This window comes from Rhinatrema bivittatum, chromosome 5 (genome assembly GCF_901001135.1).
Source record: "Rhinatrema bivittatum chromosome 5, aRhiBiv1.1, whole genome shotgun sequence".
In the NCBI taxonomy this organism is placed as follows: Eukaryota; Metazoa; Chordata; class Amphibia; order Gymnophiona; family Rhinatrematidae; genus Rhinatrema; species Rhinatrema bivittatum.
In genome coordinates, this window is record NC_042619.1 from 197,683,243 (window position 1) to 197,699,516 (window position 16,274).

Sequence of the window (16,274 nt, forward strand, 5' to 3'; positions counted from 1 at the left end):
TGAATAATTTCAAAACAGCACCAAAATGTTCTGGGGAATTGGTCATGTGATAATCAAAATATATAAATGGATAACACCCCAGTGAATTTTAAATTTTGCAAATTATTAAATTATTAATAACAGTTCTCTGCTCGCAACCAAGTCTTTGTTTAAATAACCACTAAAAATTTTTTTTGAAAGGTCAACTGCAATGTGTAATGAAACACTTGCGAGCTGCCTAGATTGCTGAGACCACAAAAATTTTTAGACAAGTAGAGGAAGGGTTTCATATAAATTGTTTCAGCCCAACACAAGGTCTGATCGGTTTCCATGTATAATCATCAACCGATCCTCCTCCACCTGTTATTTATTTTTATAACAGGTGGAGGAGGATCGGTTGATGAATATACATGGAAACCGATCAGACCTTGTGTTGGGCTGAAACAATTATATATGAAACCCTTCCTCTACTTGTCTAAAAATTTTTGTGGTCTCAGCAATCTAGGCAGCTCGCAAGTGTTTCATTACACATTGCAGTTGACCTTTCAAAAAAAATTTTTAGTGGTTATTTAAACAAAGACTTGGTTGCGAGCAGAGAACTGTTATTAATAATTTAATAATTTGCAAAATTTAAAATTCACTGGGGTGTTATCCATTTATATATTTTGATTATTGCAGTGAATAATGACATAGACTTTATTGGCATCTCAGAAACATGGTGGAAGGAGGATAACCAATGGGTTAGTGCTATACTGGGGTACAAATTATATTGTAGTGATAGAGAGCAGCAACTTGGTGGCATGGTGGTACTTTTTGTCTGATATGACATAGAGTCCAGCAAGGTAAAAATCCTGCAAGAGACTAAATGCACAATTGAATCTTTATAGATAGAAATCCCTTGTGTGTTGGGAAAGAGTATAGCGATAGGAGTATACTACCGTCCACCTTTCCAAAACGATGAGACGGACAGTGAAATGCTAAGAGAAATTAGGGAAGCTAACCAAATTGGTAGTGCAGTAATAATGAGAGATTTCAATTACCCCAATATTGAATGGGTAAGTGAAACATCAGGACATGCTAGAGAGATAAAGTTCCTGGATGGAATAAATGACAGTTTTATGGAGCAATTGGTGCAGCTACAAAGGTTGAATGTTCAATAGGTTTGGACGTTGTTAAAAAAAACAAAACCCACAAAAATAAACTTAGAAGCGCACTTCATATGTATTCCTGGACTCCCGCCGGAGGGGCAAACAAAACTGAATATCTGATTTCCTGGAAGAATTACGGCCCAGAGGAAAATTCATGGGAGCCGTCATCTTACATATTAGACCCCAATTTCTTAAAAGACTACCATCAGTGATACCCAATTAAATCCAAAGCCTCACGGTGGGGCTTAAGAGGGGGCTACTATTGCATTTGGCTCACTGGCTGGCTGCTGTTTCCACAGCTGGGCCCCCTGCATCTCTTGCCGACGCGGCTGGATACTGCCGACTCTTCTTACAATGGGAAACCACCAAGCGCCATGCTGCCAGCTCCTGTTCTCCACTGACCATCTTAGACGTGCAGGCACCTGATGTCCTTCTTAAAGGGACTGTGGCAGGGAAGTCCCTGTGGCCCCTGATAATATCACCATCTTTGCTCTATATAAGTGGGGCTCCCCGATGTACCCTGCCTCAGCAACAGGTCCAGCTACGGCCTGTAGTGTGTGTTTCTTTCTGCCTTCTCCTGCCCAGCCTGTTCCAGCCTCCTATGCTGCTTGCTCCACCATGCTTATCCAGCCTATCCAATCTCAGCCCTATCCATCCCTTTTCCTCTCCCTCGGATGGATACTTGGTTTTGACCCTTGCATGGACTCTCCCTACACCTGATCACTAGCTACCTGTGAACCTTGCTGGACTCTCGCTTCTCCTGACCGCCGCCTACCTCTGACCATAGCCTGCCTTGGACCATGTCCCTCATCTTCAGCAGAGACCTTTACCTCAGCAGGGGTCAAGGCAAGTAGCATACAAGGCAAAACCCATGTCCAGGCAAGGGTCGAGGCAGGCAGCAGACAAGGCAAATTCCAGGGTCCAACGAAGGTCAAGGCACACAGAAGCAGAGCACAACAAAGCAGCCCCAGCACAAGCAAGCCTGTAGCTGAGGCAGGAAAGTGCTGAAGGTGCTGTGCTTAAATCCCCCAAGTTCCCGCTCTCAGCGTGGGAACTTCCGGTGAGGGCGCCCAGCAAGTCGACGGGGAGGAGTCGCCACAGAACGTGCGTGCTGCTGTCAGGAGACGCCTCCGATGACAGCCTGCATCACGTTGTGGAGCCGCCAGAGCAGCTCAGGTACCGTCATAACACTCTGGATAGGCTGGGGGGATTCCAGCCAGGCTAGTTTGTCCTTAATGTGAGTTAAGCCTCACAGGAAGTGAGCATGCAGAGCCAGTTCATTCCAGTTCTTGTCACTTACAAGTTGGTTAAATTCCATAGCATATTCTGTAACACCGTGCCAGCATTGACATAACCCCAAGATACTACTTTCCACTAATTGTACTTGATCTGAATTACAAAATGCTTGGGAGAGGGCTCCCATAAATAAATCCACCTGAGTCAGAACCAGGTCATTCCACTTCAAAAGCAATGTAAGCCATACAAGGGCCTTCTTGGTGAGCAGGTTGATCATGAAACCTACTTTTAGAGATTCAGAGGGAATATAAGTGTGAGTGTAGCTTGAACCATAGCTTGTATTGGTGCAAGAACTCCCGTAGCTTGCTTTTATTACCACAAAACATCTTGGGAAGCAGTAATCGGGGTTTTATAGGTGGTGTGCCTTGCCCGACAGTAGATCCCTGGAGGGATTCAGCCTTCAGCTGCATGGCAATGGAACTGGACCTGCCGCCCTTATACTGCCTCCATGAGGCCCTTAATGCAGCCTTGCAGTTGCTCCATTATCCCAATTATCACTGGGACAGGAGTACCATAGAGAGATCAGGCATTCTTTTTTTTTTTTCCATTTAAATGTTATTGTAAACTTTCACAAAAATACAAACAATCTAAGTTTACTCATCACAAAACCATGTAGATGGAATACAAAGTTAACAAATATCTCCCCCAACAACCCACCCCTCTTTCTGTCATTGCATTATCACAAATATGGAGTTCCAAACCAGGTTCTTCAAATAACCTGAAAGCCACAGTATATGGGACTAAATCTTATTAAATTTGTCCACAATATTGTGTTTAATCGCACTGAGTTAATTCATAAGAAACTAAGGGGTAGATTTTTTTAAAAAGCGCGATCGCGTACTTTTGTTTGCGCAGCAGGCGCAAACGAATGTACGCTGGATTTTATAAGATATGCGCATAGCCGCGCTTATCCTCTAAAATCCTGGATCGGCGCGCGCAAGGCTGCCGATTTTGGGCAGCCTGCGCGCGCCGAGCCGCACAGCCTGCCTCCGTTCCCTCCCTTCCTCTACCTAACCCACCCCCCGGCCCTATCTAAACTCCCCCTTACCTTTGTCCCTAGATTTACGCCTGCGAGAAGCAGTCGTAAATCTACGCGCGCCAGTGGACTGCTGGCGCGCCGTCTTCCGACCCGGGGGCTGGTCCGGAGGTCTGGACCACGCCCCCGGGCCGGCGCCACGCCCCCGGTCCCGCCCCCGAAATGCTGCGCCCCGCCCCTGAAACACCGCATCATCCGGTCCCGCCCCCCGACACGCCCCCTTCTAAAAACCCCGGGACCTACGCGCGTCCCGGGGCTCTGCGCGCGCCGGCAGCCTATGGAAAATAGGCGCACCGGCGCGCAAGGCCCTGCTCGCGTAAATCCAGGTGGATTTACGCGAGCAGGGCTTTTAAAATCCGCCCGTAACTGCTTAACAGCTTCCTTCAATGGTGCCATGTTTTTGGTTCAAAATGTAAGCTACTTCAGAGCGAGCTGCAGGAAGATCTGCTGCATAAGGAGTTGCAGCTCTCATGAAACTTGGTATATTGGTATACCAAGAAACACGTATTGAGGAGAAAAGCTATTCCTACCTAGGGAATGGAGCTAATCAGGGTGAAAACTTCACTCCAAAATCATGTTATAATGGGGCACTCCTACCAAATACGATAAAAAGTACCTTTCTCCCCACATTCTCTCCAACATAAATCATTTGGATATAATTTATATAATTTATCTGGTGTAAGATACCATCTCAGTAACACTTTATTTCCATTCTTCATTAATATGGAAGAGACTGAGCATTTGCCCATATTTAAAAAAGTGAGGTCCCTGCTGCTTCTGGGTGTCAGGATTCTGCCGCACTCTGCCTCTCTCTCAGCTGCTGCTGCTTGTGGATGCCAGGAATCTGTCCCACTCTGCTTCTCTCGCTTTCAGTGCTGCTGCTACCTGTGGGTGCCACACTCTGCCTCTCTCTCTCTCTCTCTCTCTCTGCTGCTTGTGGGTACCAGGAGTCTGCCTCATTCTGCCTCTCTCTCTCTCTCTCTCTCTGCTGCTTGTGGGTACCAGGAGTCTGCCTCATTCTGCCTCTCTCTCTCTCTCTATCTCTGCTGCTTGTGGGTACCAGGAGTCTGCCTCAAGCTGTCTCTCTCTCTCTCTCTCTCTCTCTCTGCTGCTGCTGCTTGTGGGTGCCAGGAGTCTGCCTCATTCTGCCTCTCTCTTTCTTTCTCTTTCTCTCTCTCTGCTGCTTATGGATGCCAGGAGTCTGCCTCGCTCTCTCTCTCTCTCTGCTGCTTGTGGGTGCCAGGAGTCTGCCTCACTCTGCCTCTCTCTTTCTTTCTCTTTCTCTCTCTCTGCTGCTTATGGATGCCAGGAGTCTGCCTCTCTCTCTCTCTCTCTGCTGCTTGTGGGTACCAGGAGTCTGCCTCTCTCTGCCTCTCTCTCTCTCTCTCTGCTGCTTGTGGGTGCCAGGAGTCTGCCTCACTCTGCCTCTCTCTCTCTCTCTGCTGCTGCTTGTGGGTGCCAGGAGTCTGCCTCACTCTGCCTCGCTCTCTCTCTCTCTCTCTGCTGCTTGTGGGTGCCAGGAGTCTGCCTCATTCTGCCTCTCTCTTTCTTTCTCTTTCTCTCTCTCTGCTGCTTATGGATGCCAGGAGTCTGCCTCGCTCTCTCTCTCTCTCTCTGCTGCTTGTGGGTGCCAGGAGTCTGCCTCACTCTGCTCTCTCTCTTTCTTTCTCTTTCTCTCTCTCTGCTGCTTATGGATGCCAGGAGTCTGCTCTCTCTCTCTCTCTCTGCTGCTTGTGGGTACCAGGAGTCTGCCTCTCTCTGCCTCTCTCTCTCTCTCTGCTGCTTGTGGGTGCCAGGAGTCTGCCTCTCTCTGCCTCTCTCTCTCTCTCTGCTGCTTGTGGGTGCCAGGAGTCTGCCTCATTCTGCCTCTCTCTTTCTTTCTCTTTCTCTCTCTCTGCTGCTTATGGATGCCAGGAGTCTGCCTCGCTCTCTCTCTCTCTCTCTGCTGCTTGTGGGTGCCAGGAGTCTGCCTCATTCTGCCTCTCTCTCTCTCTCTGCTGCTTATGGATGCCAGGAGTCTGCCTCGCTCTGCCTCTCTCTTTCTCTCTCTCTGCTGCTTATGGATGCCAGGAGTCTGCCTCACTCTGCCTCGCTCTCTCTCTCTCTGCTGCTTGTGGGTACCAGGAGTCTGCCTCTCTCTCTCTCTCTGCTGCTTGTGGGTACCAGGAGTCTGCCTCATTCTGCCTCTCTCTTTCTTTCTCTTTCTCTCTCTCTGCTGCTTGTGGGTACCAGGAGTCTGCCTCTCTCTCTCTCTATCTCTGCTGCTTGTGGCAGCACACAGAGCAATACTTGTCACATAGCAAGTAACACATTGAGAGCAGATTGTGCTGGGGTATGTTAACCTAGGACCTTATGTATACCTAGCTTTCTACTAGCAGAAAGCAATTGTATTGGGGATTCATTTTTTAACCTAGGTGTCAGGAATAGGCCCTGTAAATATGCAAGTTAATCAGTTATGAGTTGGTCAGGCTCGAGCCAGTTCCCTTGCATCTATTAATATAAGGGTGAGTCACTCCCTTGCTTTATCTGAATCCTTGATTGATTCTTGATGTAAAAATGCCTCTGGACCTCTTAATTGGGAAAATTCTACAAATCGGTGTGCTTAGGGTGGCACTAAATAATTAACTACTGGCTTTCTGTTTGAATCGGACATAACATACTGAAAAATGAACTTCATTCTGGATATATTGGGTGTGATCTTATTTTCCCAACTTTACTTCTAATCTTCTTAGTAATTGCGTTGTGTCAAAGAGAAGCTTCCTTCTGGAGTTCATAGGGTGAAATCTTTATCACAACACAGCAATGTATGCTTGGAAATTCTTCTAATCGGGCCAATGGAACCCAGTATAATTGGGACTATTTCTGTATCTTTCTGCCACACTTTCTTGTTCTCTGCATTTCTTAGTACTTAAGGATCTTCACTTTACTTCTGGGAGAATTCTGTGCAAAAAAATTAAAATTCTGCAAAATTCATATTGGTCAGAATAACACAATATACATGACAGTCTTTAAGTGATTAATTTTATTTTCTGTATTACATTTTAAATTATTACTTAAAAGATGCAGAGTTTTAAATATTTTGAGCAGAGTTTCCCTAGACATTTACTGTAAGAGTGTCTCTTCCACCTTCTTTCCCTACTCCCCTGGCCAGACTCCTTTCACTTTGCCCTCTCAAGCCCCAACTCCTACACTTGCCACTATCTCTCCTCCCCCCCCCTCTAGGCTCAACCCCCTTCCATGACCCCTCTTTCAGTACTGCCCTCACATAGGCTCCATTTGTCCCTCTCTCTTTCTCTCTCTCTCACATACACACCACACACACACACACACACACACACATATACACATACACATACCCCCCTCACCCTCATACAAACTCCCTCTCTCTCTCTCATGCGTACACCCTCACACAGCTAGCTATGTCTCTCCTCTCTCTCTCACACCCCTGCATACTCCCTCCCTCTCTCTCGCACATACAAATCCCTGTACACACAGACTCACTTTCACCGGGACCTGCTCCTTCTTTGCCACGAACATGACGGCCTCCGCTCATGGCACGCCTGGACCTGCTTCATCTTTGCCAAATTCTGTGCAGAAAATGGAATTTCTGCGCAGCTGTGCCTGAGGGGAATTCTGCGCAAAACTTTGCACTCCGCAGACTATCACTTTCTCCCTGTGGTCCGCAGAATAATTGCTGGGTACTTGAGCAATGTCATTCTAGTGTTATTTTTCCCTTCATCACAATATCTAGTTTTCTAGTATTGATCTTCTTGTCAGTTGGAATAAGTATCCCAGTTGATCACAACTTCTTTTTTATCTTATGTTTTATTAAGGTTGTGCTCCCAGTGTTTTTTGGTACATCCTTGTTATAATGTTTGCACAGATTTCACCTTGTGCCTTTCTGCATTTAGGCCTTCTGACATCAACGTGTCACATCCAGGGAAGAAATACATAACTGTTTCCAGTTCTGTTTTGCAGAATCTACTTTGCCTGTTTTACTATTCTTTTCTGTGCTGGCTGTGAACTATCTTGTCCTCAGTTCACTATCCTGTGCTGCAATTGTCTCTCATATCTATAGGTTTGAGTTCATCTCTCCTTAATCACTGTTGCGTCAAATCTTGTTTTCATGGAGTTTCTGAAGTAGCTCTCTATACTTCCCTCTGTTTTATTTGTTCTGCCAGTTATTTTTCCTTGTTTGCTGGTCTTATTCTTTAAAGAGTTTTTTTCTCTTGTTTTGCTAATTCTGTAGCTTCTTTCTGTTCATATTCTGGTGGATTTTCTTTCTTCCTATGTTTTTGTTTTTATTTTTGTGATCCTTTTTACTTTAGGAATGCTGATCTTTTGGCCTTTACTTTTTTCAGCCACCTCTTTTTGGAAAACCATACTGAATTTCTTTTCTGCTCACTTTCCTTTACTTTCCTGACACAAAGATCTTTTGCCTTTGCTATAGCTCATTTTAGTTTAGCCCACTGTTCTTCCACTTCACCCACCTCCTTCCACCCTGGTCCCCATTGTACCAAAGTCAGTATTTATTAAATTATCTTGGACTCCTCTCTGCCTTGGTAGTCTGAGGTCACGTTAAGGTGGGCACCTAATCCAGGGATTAGATTTGTAAGTAATGGTCCAGTATTACCCCTTCCCTTGTGGGTTCTGTCGCCATTTGTTTGAGGACTGTTCTTTTGAAGGGAGTCCAGAATCTCTGAACTCCTAAGCAAGTCTGCTAACGGGATACTCCAGTTAACATCTGGCAGGTTGAAATCTCCTACCCACACAAGCTCCTCTTTTTTTCCCCACCTTTTGGATGTCTTTGGCCAGATATCTGTCCAGTTCCTCCCCCTGATTTGGAAGTATGTAGACCACCCCAATGTAAATGGAAGTGCTATCACCCTTCCCTTTTCTCCAGGTTCCCTGAATTTCAGTCATTTTGATATTACTTTTGAAATAAAGAGCTACTTCTTTCCTTTTTTTTTTTTTAATTTTCAAAGTTTCAACAAAATATAATAAGCATAATTCTTGCTATGGAAATACAGTTCAATTCAAATATAGTAATAATAAAATTAAAAGGAAATGAAATATTACAATTCACTCTTTGTACTTAAAGGAAATACGGGAGAGGACAAGAAAACACGAGCGGAAAAACTAAGGAACATATGCATTAATCTTAATCAGATCGCTAAGTAATTAAACATTATCTACTCAATTTGTGGACCACATGTGCTTTATATCTGGGCATGAGCTTCCAAAAAAGCTCTTAACTGATCTATTTCAAAGAAGGCATAGTTAACATTGTTATAATTAATAGAGCATTTGCATGGATAGCGTAAAACAAATTTTGCTCCTAATTTCAATACTTCAGATCTTAACTCAAGGAAATTTTTCTGCTTCATCTGTGTACATCTGGTCAGGTCTGGGTAAACCCATACCTTTTGACCAGAACAATGATTGCCTATTACGAAAGAACATTTTCAAAATATTATTACGCTCTGAAATAAATGCAAATGTCACTAGAACTGGTCTCCTCTGGGTAATTTCTGTCTCCTTCCCTTTTTCTGTCAACCCTATCCTTCATAAACAGATTATAACCCAATATGGTTGTATCCCATTATTAGAACTTGTTGAGCCATGTCTCTATGATGGCATCAATGTCCAGGTTCTCCTCCTACACCATAAGGGTTTGAAGATCAGCAATTTTGTTGCTTTAGACTTACAAGCATTTGTGCTCATGGCTTTTCATGTATTTCTCTTTGGCTTGTCTATACTCTGTACAGCCTCACATCTACTCCCCTCACGTTCCTTGCTGCTCAAGAGTAGACTAGTGAGTTTCCCACTTTTGTGATTTTCCCTAGAATCTTCATTTATTTGTGGGGGTGACAGCTCAAATTTATCGGCTTCCTCTTGGCTGCCGCCTCCTCTAGTTTAAACACCTGGCAATATATGATTTTAATTTTTCACTTAGAATCTTTCTTTGTCTAACAGAAGAATGTAGACCATCAGTACAGTAAAGACGTTTATTGTTCCAGCCCCCAATATATCTAAAACCTTCCTCTTTGCACCAAGTTTTGAGCAAAGTTGGTAGTACGACTAAGCTTTTTATTTCCCTAATGAATAGACTATAACTCTGAAAATGCTATTGTCCTTGCCAATGCTTGAGCCTATTCTAAAGTCTAGAAATCTTTCTGTACTTTACTGATTTCATTTATTATGAGATGCTGAGAACAGAATCCAAATGATGGTCCGGATTTGTGTATTAGTTAGTGGTAACTTTTTTGTGGTATATCTAATCATTTCTGAAGGCACACTGATTGGGAAACACTGTTCTAGGAAACATAAACAGCATTACATTTGTCAAGTCTCACTATGCATGACATAATTAGCCAACAGGAATATTCCCAAATTGTATTTTTATTTTGGATTATTGTTTTGGACTCTTTCCTTGTATTTCTGTAGTCTGGCTGCCTCCCTATCACTGATAGCTGCTTCTTGGGGGGAGAGTTATTTGGAAACATTGGTTTCCAGAGCAGTCTTTAAAATGCAAAACTTAACAAGAAGTCAAATAATTTGAAAGAGACTACACCATGGATCTCGTGGGGAGAGCTAAGAATGCTTCCTGATTTGGCAAGTTCTAGACTTCTAGATCTTGAATTTCCTTTTCAGGACAAAACAAGAAATATCTGAACATTCTATAAAAGAAGTCAGGTTTGGTGACTTTCTCTGCTCCTTGGATTTGCATGATGTTTACTTAAACATTGCAGTAGCAGATGAACATCAGAGAATTACGTATTTTTCAATAAGGAATAACCACTGCCAGTACAGAGTCTTGATTCTGGTTTGGTTTGGTTTCATCTCAAGTCTTCATGAAAGTACTGCTGTTGTCAGAACTCAGGACCCAAGTACATTTTGTCTTCCTGTGTCTAGACTTTCCAATAAGAGTATCATTCTTTTCAGAAGCAGTCGAAGCCACAGACATGGTGATACCTTCCTTACAGAGCCATGGTTGGGTATTCAATTAAGAGAAGAATATAGTAGAACTCACTCAGGACTTGTTATCTGGGAGCAAGATGGCTCACTTTTGGAGCCTGATCATCAAGACCCAAGAAAAGATAAGAACATTAATTGAAGAGACAAGACCCTTGCAGTAGCTTTGGTACATTCCAGCCATCCAGAACGGTGGGAAGAATGCTATATAATGACAGTTTTAGTTTACTTTGGTCAAATCTTTTTATACCAGCCCCTCTAACATTCTGATGATTTTGCTAATGTTTTCAAGTTAATAAAATGGTATTCTAATTATCTGCTTAGCAATTTTCAATGTTAAGCTTTGAAAGTCATAACAAGTTAGAGACTTAGGAGTGATAATAGACAACCGGCTAAACTTCAAAGCACATATCAACAAAACAACCAAAGACTGTTTCTATAAACTCCATGTCCTGAAAAGGATAAGACCTCTCTTCCATGCTCAAGACTTCAGAACGATCATCCAAGCAGTCATCTTCTCAAAATTAGACTATTGCAATTCCCTATTGCTAGGTCTGCCCTCATCCTATTCCAAACCATTACAGATGGTTCAAAATTCAGCAGCCCGACTACTAACAGGCGCAAAAAAGAGAGACCACATAACTCCCATCCTGAAAGAGCTACATTGGCTACCCGTATACTTCCGTATCATGTATAAAGCCATGTGTGTCATCTTCAAAACTATACATCAACGCATCTCCCTCGATCTTCAAATCCCCCTCCAAGCATACAATTCGACAAGACCTACCAGAGAAGTTTACAGAGGCGCCCTCCAAGTTCCTCCCACGAAAACGACCAGACACATTACCCTCAGAGATCGGGCCACCTCCACAGCTGGCCCTTCTCTATGGAATTCCATTCCTACAGATCTCAGACTAGAACCATGCCTCCTAACTTTTAGGAAAGGACTTAAGACTTGGTTATTCAAGCAAGCTTTCCCAGACACAATCTAATGACACAATCCAAGGACTCAATCCAAGGACTCCCCAAAACATTCAACCATTAACAATACCATTTGTACATAGTATTTAATTAATTTAATTTGTATTTTGTCTAACCAGTTATTCTTTCCTATCTCTTCCTTCTTCTCCAAGTTCTGTGACCCTTGTTAATTGTAACTGTTTCCTTCGATCACCACAGTTTTAGTTTGATGTATTTAATGCACCCCGTTTCATGTAAACCAGCAAGATATGTCCTCATGATTGCCGGTATATAAAAACCTTAAATAAATAAATAAAATAAAATAAATAATAACTGGCAAGGAGATGGGGCTTCTGTGCCTAAACTGAGATGGGACACTGCAAGTCTGATGAGATTTGAGAAAATGGAATTGGTCCGAGTACTAAAGAGGACAGAACCCTGCCATCTAGACAGGTGTGGAAGTCTGATATAACAGGAATTGACTAAGGTAAGTCAAACTTCCCATGATAAATAAGTGAAACAGAACCCAGGTAAAACCACTTTTGTAAACATAATAAAAAGGTGTTGTTTAGAAAAAAATAATTACAAGAGCAGCAGATGATGCTTTTCTATTACCCTGGCAAATGTAATAAGCAGATTATTTTCCAGTATCATGTTTTTATGTTTCCAGTGACACTGTTCTTATAAAGTAGATTGGTACAGTAATATAGAGGTAACAATACATGCTGTAGAGTTTGTGCTTTCATTTGTCAATAGTAGAGAATGTCTCTTGCTGTTTTTCAGCAGCCTGATGTGCGGTTGAAAAGTCTCTTGGGTCTGCAGGGACTGTATGACAAAAAGAAACTCATTTCAAAAATGGATCTTTTTACAAACAAATTTAAGGTATTATTTTTACTTTTTTGGTTTTTGTTTTACAGATAAGCTTACATTGTTCCATCACATTTTCATATTATAAAAACAAAAATGTGACATCATTTCAACAAAGCTCAAAACTAGTAATATGTCTCTGTTATGAGTGTTTGAAAAGGAAAACTGTATTGCTGGTATTCTAGCATGCATGACAACTACCTGGGCAGTACCCTTTCTCCTAACATAAAGGATTCTCAAAATAATACTGAATATAATTAATTTTATATCCGTCTTATTTAACTTGTTAAAGGATTATACTATTATAATTCTGTGAAAATGTGAACCTTCTTATTTATCAAAAAAAGGAAACAATGTCTACAAAAACTAAGAGATAATGTCCAAAAAAAAGTAGACAAAGTATCACTTAATAAATTTTAACCAAAAACTCTCCATGCATAGTTTATTTTCTTTTTCTCCTGTTTAAGAAAATGGAGCATCAAATGGGCAGCTAAGATATACATTTTTCTAATTTAGCTTTATGCCCAGACATCATCATGTGCTCCAAGTCATTTTTATCTTGCAAATATCGTTTTTATGTGAAAACAAACGTGTCCCTCAAAGATTGGCTCACAATACTAAAAATCCAAGGAAAAAAAATCTCTTGGCAATTTCAGCACCTTACGTTCTTCCTTGTTTTCAAAATTGTACTGACATTGAAATTTTGGCCAATGCTGCATCAGGGGGCTGTTTCTAGTTTTGGTAAAGTGTGGATACTTGTTTGTTTTTAAAAATTATATTTACAAGAGAAAAATGACATGGCGTAGATTATAATCTTCAAAAGTTACTTGTCAACCATAGAGAAATAAACGCTTCCTTGATCACTGTGTTGCCTCCGCCCCAGGACGCAGGTATATTATGCATATTCTTTTTATATGTGCACTGCCAACACAGCATACACTTCCCGGCTACCAATCAAGGTAATTTTCCGAGGAGAGATAGCCCATTATCGCGTGCGTTAGGGCATTATCGCATGCGATAATGGGTTTATCGCGGCGGTAACATTAAAATTAGGGGAAGAGGTGGAGTTAGGGAGGAGTTTGGGAGGGGTTTAGGGAAATGGGTGGTTGCACCGCTGCCAGTGATGAATGTTTTGGACATTATCGCTGGCAGTAGCGCGGGAAATAACACCACCTATTAGTGTGGTGCTATGGAGGCGATATGTGCAGCATGGCCGCACCGCGGTAGGCAAAACTGCACCACCGTGATGCGGCCGGCTGCACCCTAGCGTCCTGCCCCTTTTTTCGCCTCCCCGGCCCCTTTACCACGGCAGCTCATCATTCCTCAGGGAATGATGAATCTAGCCCAATGATAGTTCCCTTGGAGGGTTATGTCTTATGCTCACTCGTTTAGCACATATAAAAGCATCTCCCAATGTGACCGTGTTTCCCTTTTTTAAAATTATAATCTTTATGCAACGAACTCACAGTCTTCATAATAACACCATTGTTAGAAGGAAAAGTGATCACTCCAGCAATTTTTGAAAACTTTGACATCTTGGTTATTCATGTCAACATTTTATGTCTCTTGATTACAACCTTGATGACATTTGATTATGCCGATTTCCTTTCTTAACGGATATAAGTTAAGTGCACTTTTCCCTTTTCATAATTGGGACAATAAGTTGAACTTCTTATTGGTTGCTTTGGAGAGCATTGTCTTTTCCAAAGATTATTACTATAAGAGTTGCTACTTATTTTATGGTATTGGGGATTGTGTGAATGATTTGGATGAGTGTCAGGTACTTTATATTTCAAGTAGAATTTTGAATCTAATAGATTTGTTTGCTGAAATTGAGTAAACTATGATATAATTGAGTACATGAGGGATCTGAATGTATCTCCATTGGTAGAGTGACCAAAATGATAAAGGGGATGGAACAGCTTGTTATAACAGTTGCTTATGCTATTGTTAGTGTGAGTTAGCTGCTAGAGGAAAAAGGAGTCAGACTCTGGCTGTTCCTTAATTGCAGTTTATTTACAGTGAATTTGAGAAAAGTGCACAGCAAAACAAAGGAAACAGGCAGCCCGCCTTAGAGTTCAGGTCTCTCACAATTAACACAGCGCAGTGCAAAGTAAAATAAACAATGTAGGCTGTTCACCTTGTCCATAGGCAAGTCCCAATCCTAAACAAAGTAGGTCTTTAGCTTATTGTCACTCTCAAACCTTTCATGTAGCAGGTTTCATATGTTGGGTCTCCCTCTGTTCCCTGGGCCCACTGAACCCTTCTAGGCTCTGAGGTCTTATACCCTCATGAAGGGTTCCTCCTTCACCCTGGATTCACTGAGAGTCTCAGTGTTAAGGAGTACCAGGTGAGACAGCTGTGCCCGGTCCTTTAAGGTAGTCTGGGGGAGTTTTCTGTGTACTCCCTTAAAAAAAAAGGCAGATTTTAAAAGCCTTGCACACCCAAAAATGGCCAAATGTGCGTGTATGTGGGCCACACGGGAGCTATGCAAATTTCAAATAGCCAGGAAGGACGCGCGGACATTAAGGTATGCGCGAGCAGAGAAAGTGGGCAGAAAAGGGGCAGAGCATGGGCGTTCCAGAGGCGGGGCCACTACTGTCACGTGTTACTCCAAATTTTCCTCAGCCATTGTGTGCATGATATGAGTGGTCCATATATAGAGTATCAGACCGAGCCCTATAAAGAGGCACCTTCTCTCTCTCTCTCCCCCTCCCCCCTCTTGGACTCCTGTGCCTAATGAGGAGTTGTAGGAAAGTGGCATGGGTAAGATATGTGCATATAGCTGCAGACATGCACATGTGAAGAGTATTTTATAACCTACACACATAGGGGCGGATTTTAAGAGCCCTGCTCGCGTAAATCCGCCCAAAACCGGGCGGATTTACGCGAGCAGGGCCCTGCGCGCCGGTAAGCCTATTTTACATAGGCCTACCGGCGCGCGCAGAGCCCCGGGACTCGCGTAAGTCCCGGGGTTTCGGAGGGGGCGTGTCGGGGGCGTGTCGGGGGCGGGCCCGAACCGCGCGGCGTTTTCGGGGCGTGTCGGGAGCGTTCCGGGGGCGGGCCCGGGGCGTGGCTACGGCCCGGGGCGGCCCGGGGGCGTGGCCGCGCCCTCCGGACCCGCCCCCAGGTCGCGTCCCGGCGCGCAGGAGGCCCGCTGACGCGCGGGGATTTACGCCTCCCTCCGGGAGGCGTAAATCCCCCGACAAAGGTAAGGAGGGGGGTTTAGACAGGGCCGGGGGGGGGGGGTTAGGTAGGGGAAGGGAGGGGAAGGTGAGGGGAGGGCAAAGGAAAGTTCCCTCCGAGGCCGCTCCGATTTCGGAGCGGCCTTGGAGGGAACGGGGGTAGGCTGCGCGGCTCGGCGCGCGCCGGCTATACGAAATCGATAGCCTTGCGCGCGCCGATCCAGGATTTTAGCGGATACGCGCGGCTCCGCGCGTATCTACTAAAATCCAGCGTACTTTTGTTTGCGCCTGGAGCGCAAACAAAAGTAGGCTATTCGCGCTCGTTTTAAAATCCGCCCCATAGATTATAAAATAGCGCATATTTTTGTACACAGTGAGATATGCGCGTTTATGGGCCCTTTTAAAATCTACTCTATAGTGGTTTTTGCTTAAATAGCAACCACTCGCTTTCTTGTCCATCTAATTTTTTGCTTCAGTTAACAGCACTTTTTAAATAACAGTGGGGCTGATGTAATAAGACCCGGCGGAAATCGGCGCTATTTTTCTGCATAAATTTTTATTTTTTACATGCACAGCAAAAGCAGGCACTTCCATCGGGATGTAATAAGGGGACAGCATGCAGATGAGATACATGCAAAAAACACATGGGATACCTAATACACGTGCCAATACCTGCATGAAAGTCCAAATGCAGAAAGCCATGGGAAAAAGGCACTAAAATAGGCCCTCGTGTAAATATGTTGCAGACTAATTTCTAATGATTTCAAGTTAGTACTATTCAAAAATAAATTATTTCAGCTCCTATTGGCCCTTTTATTAAAAAGTAAA

The 16,274-nt window shown here is 43.5% G+C and overlaps 1 protein-coding gene across 2 annotated transcripts in view; it reads left to right on the forward strand.

Annotated features, from left to right (window-relative positions):
• Nucleotides 1-16,274, forward strand: part of LOC115092303 (cohesin subunit SA-2-like) — a 360,840-nt gene that overhangs the window by 124,575 nt on the left and 219,991 nt on the right. For both annotated transcript variants that reach the window (XM_029603069.1, XM_029603070.1), the window contains one exon: nucleotides 12,178-12,276. In XM_029603069.1, the coding sequence (XP_029458929.1) occupies nucleotides 12,178-12,276 (99 nt within the window). The remainder of the gene's footprint in view (nucleotides 1-12,177; nucleotides 12,277-16,274) is intronic.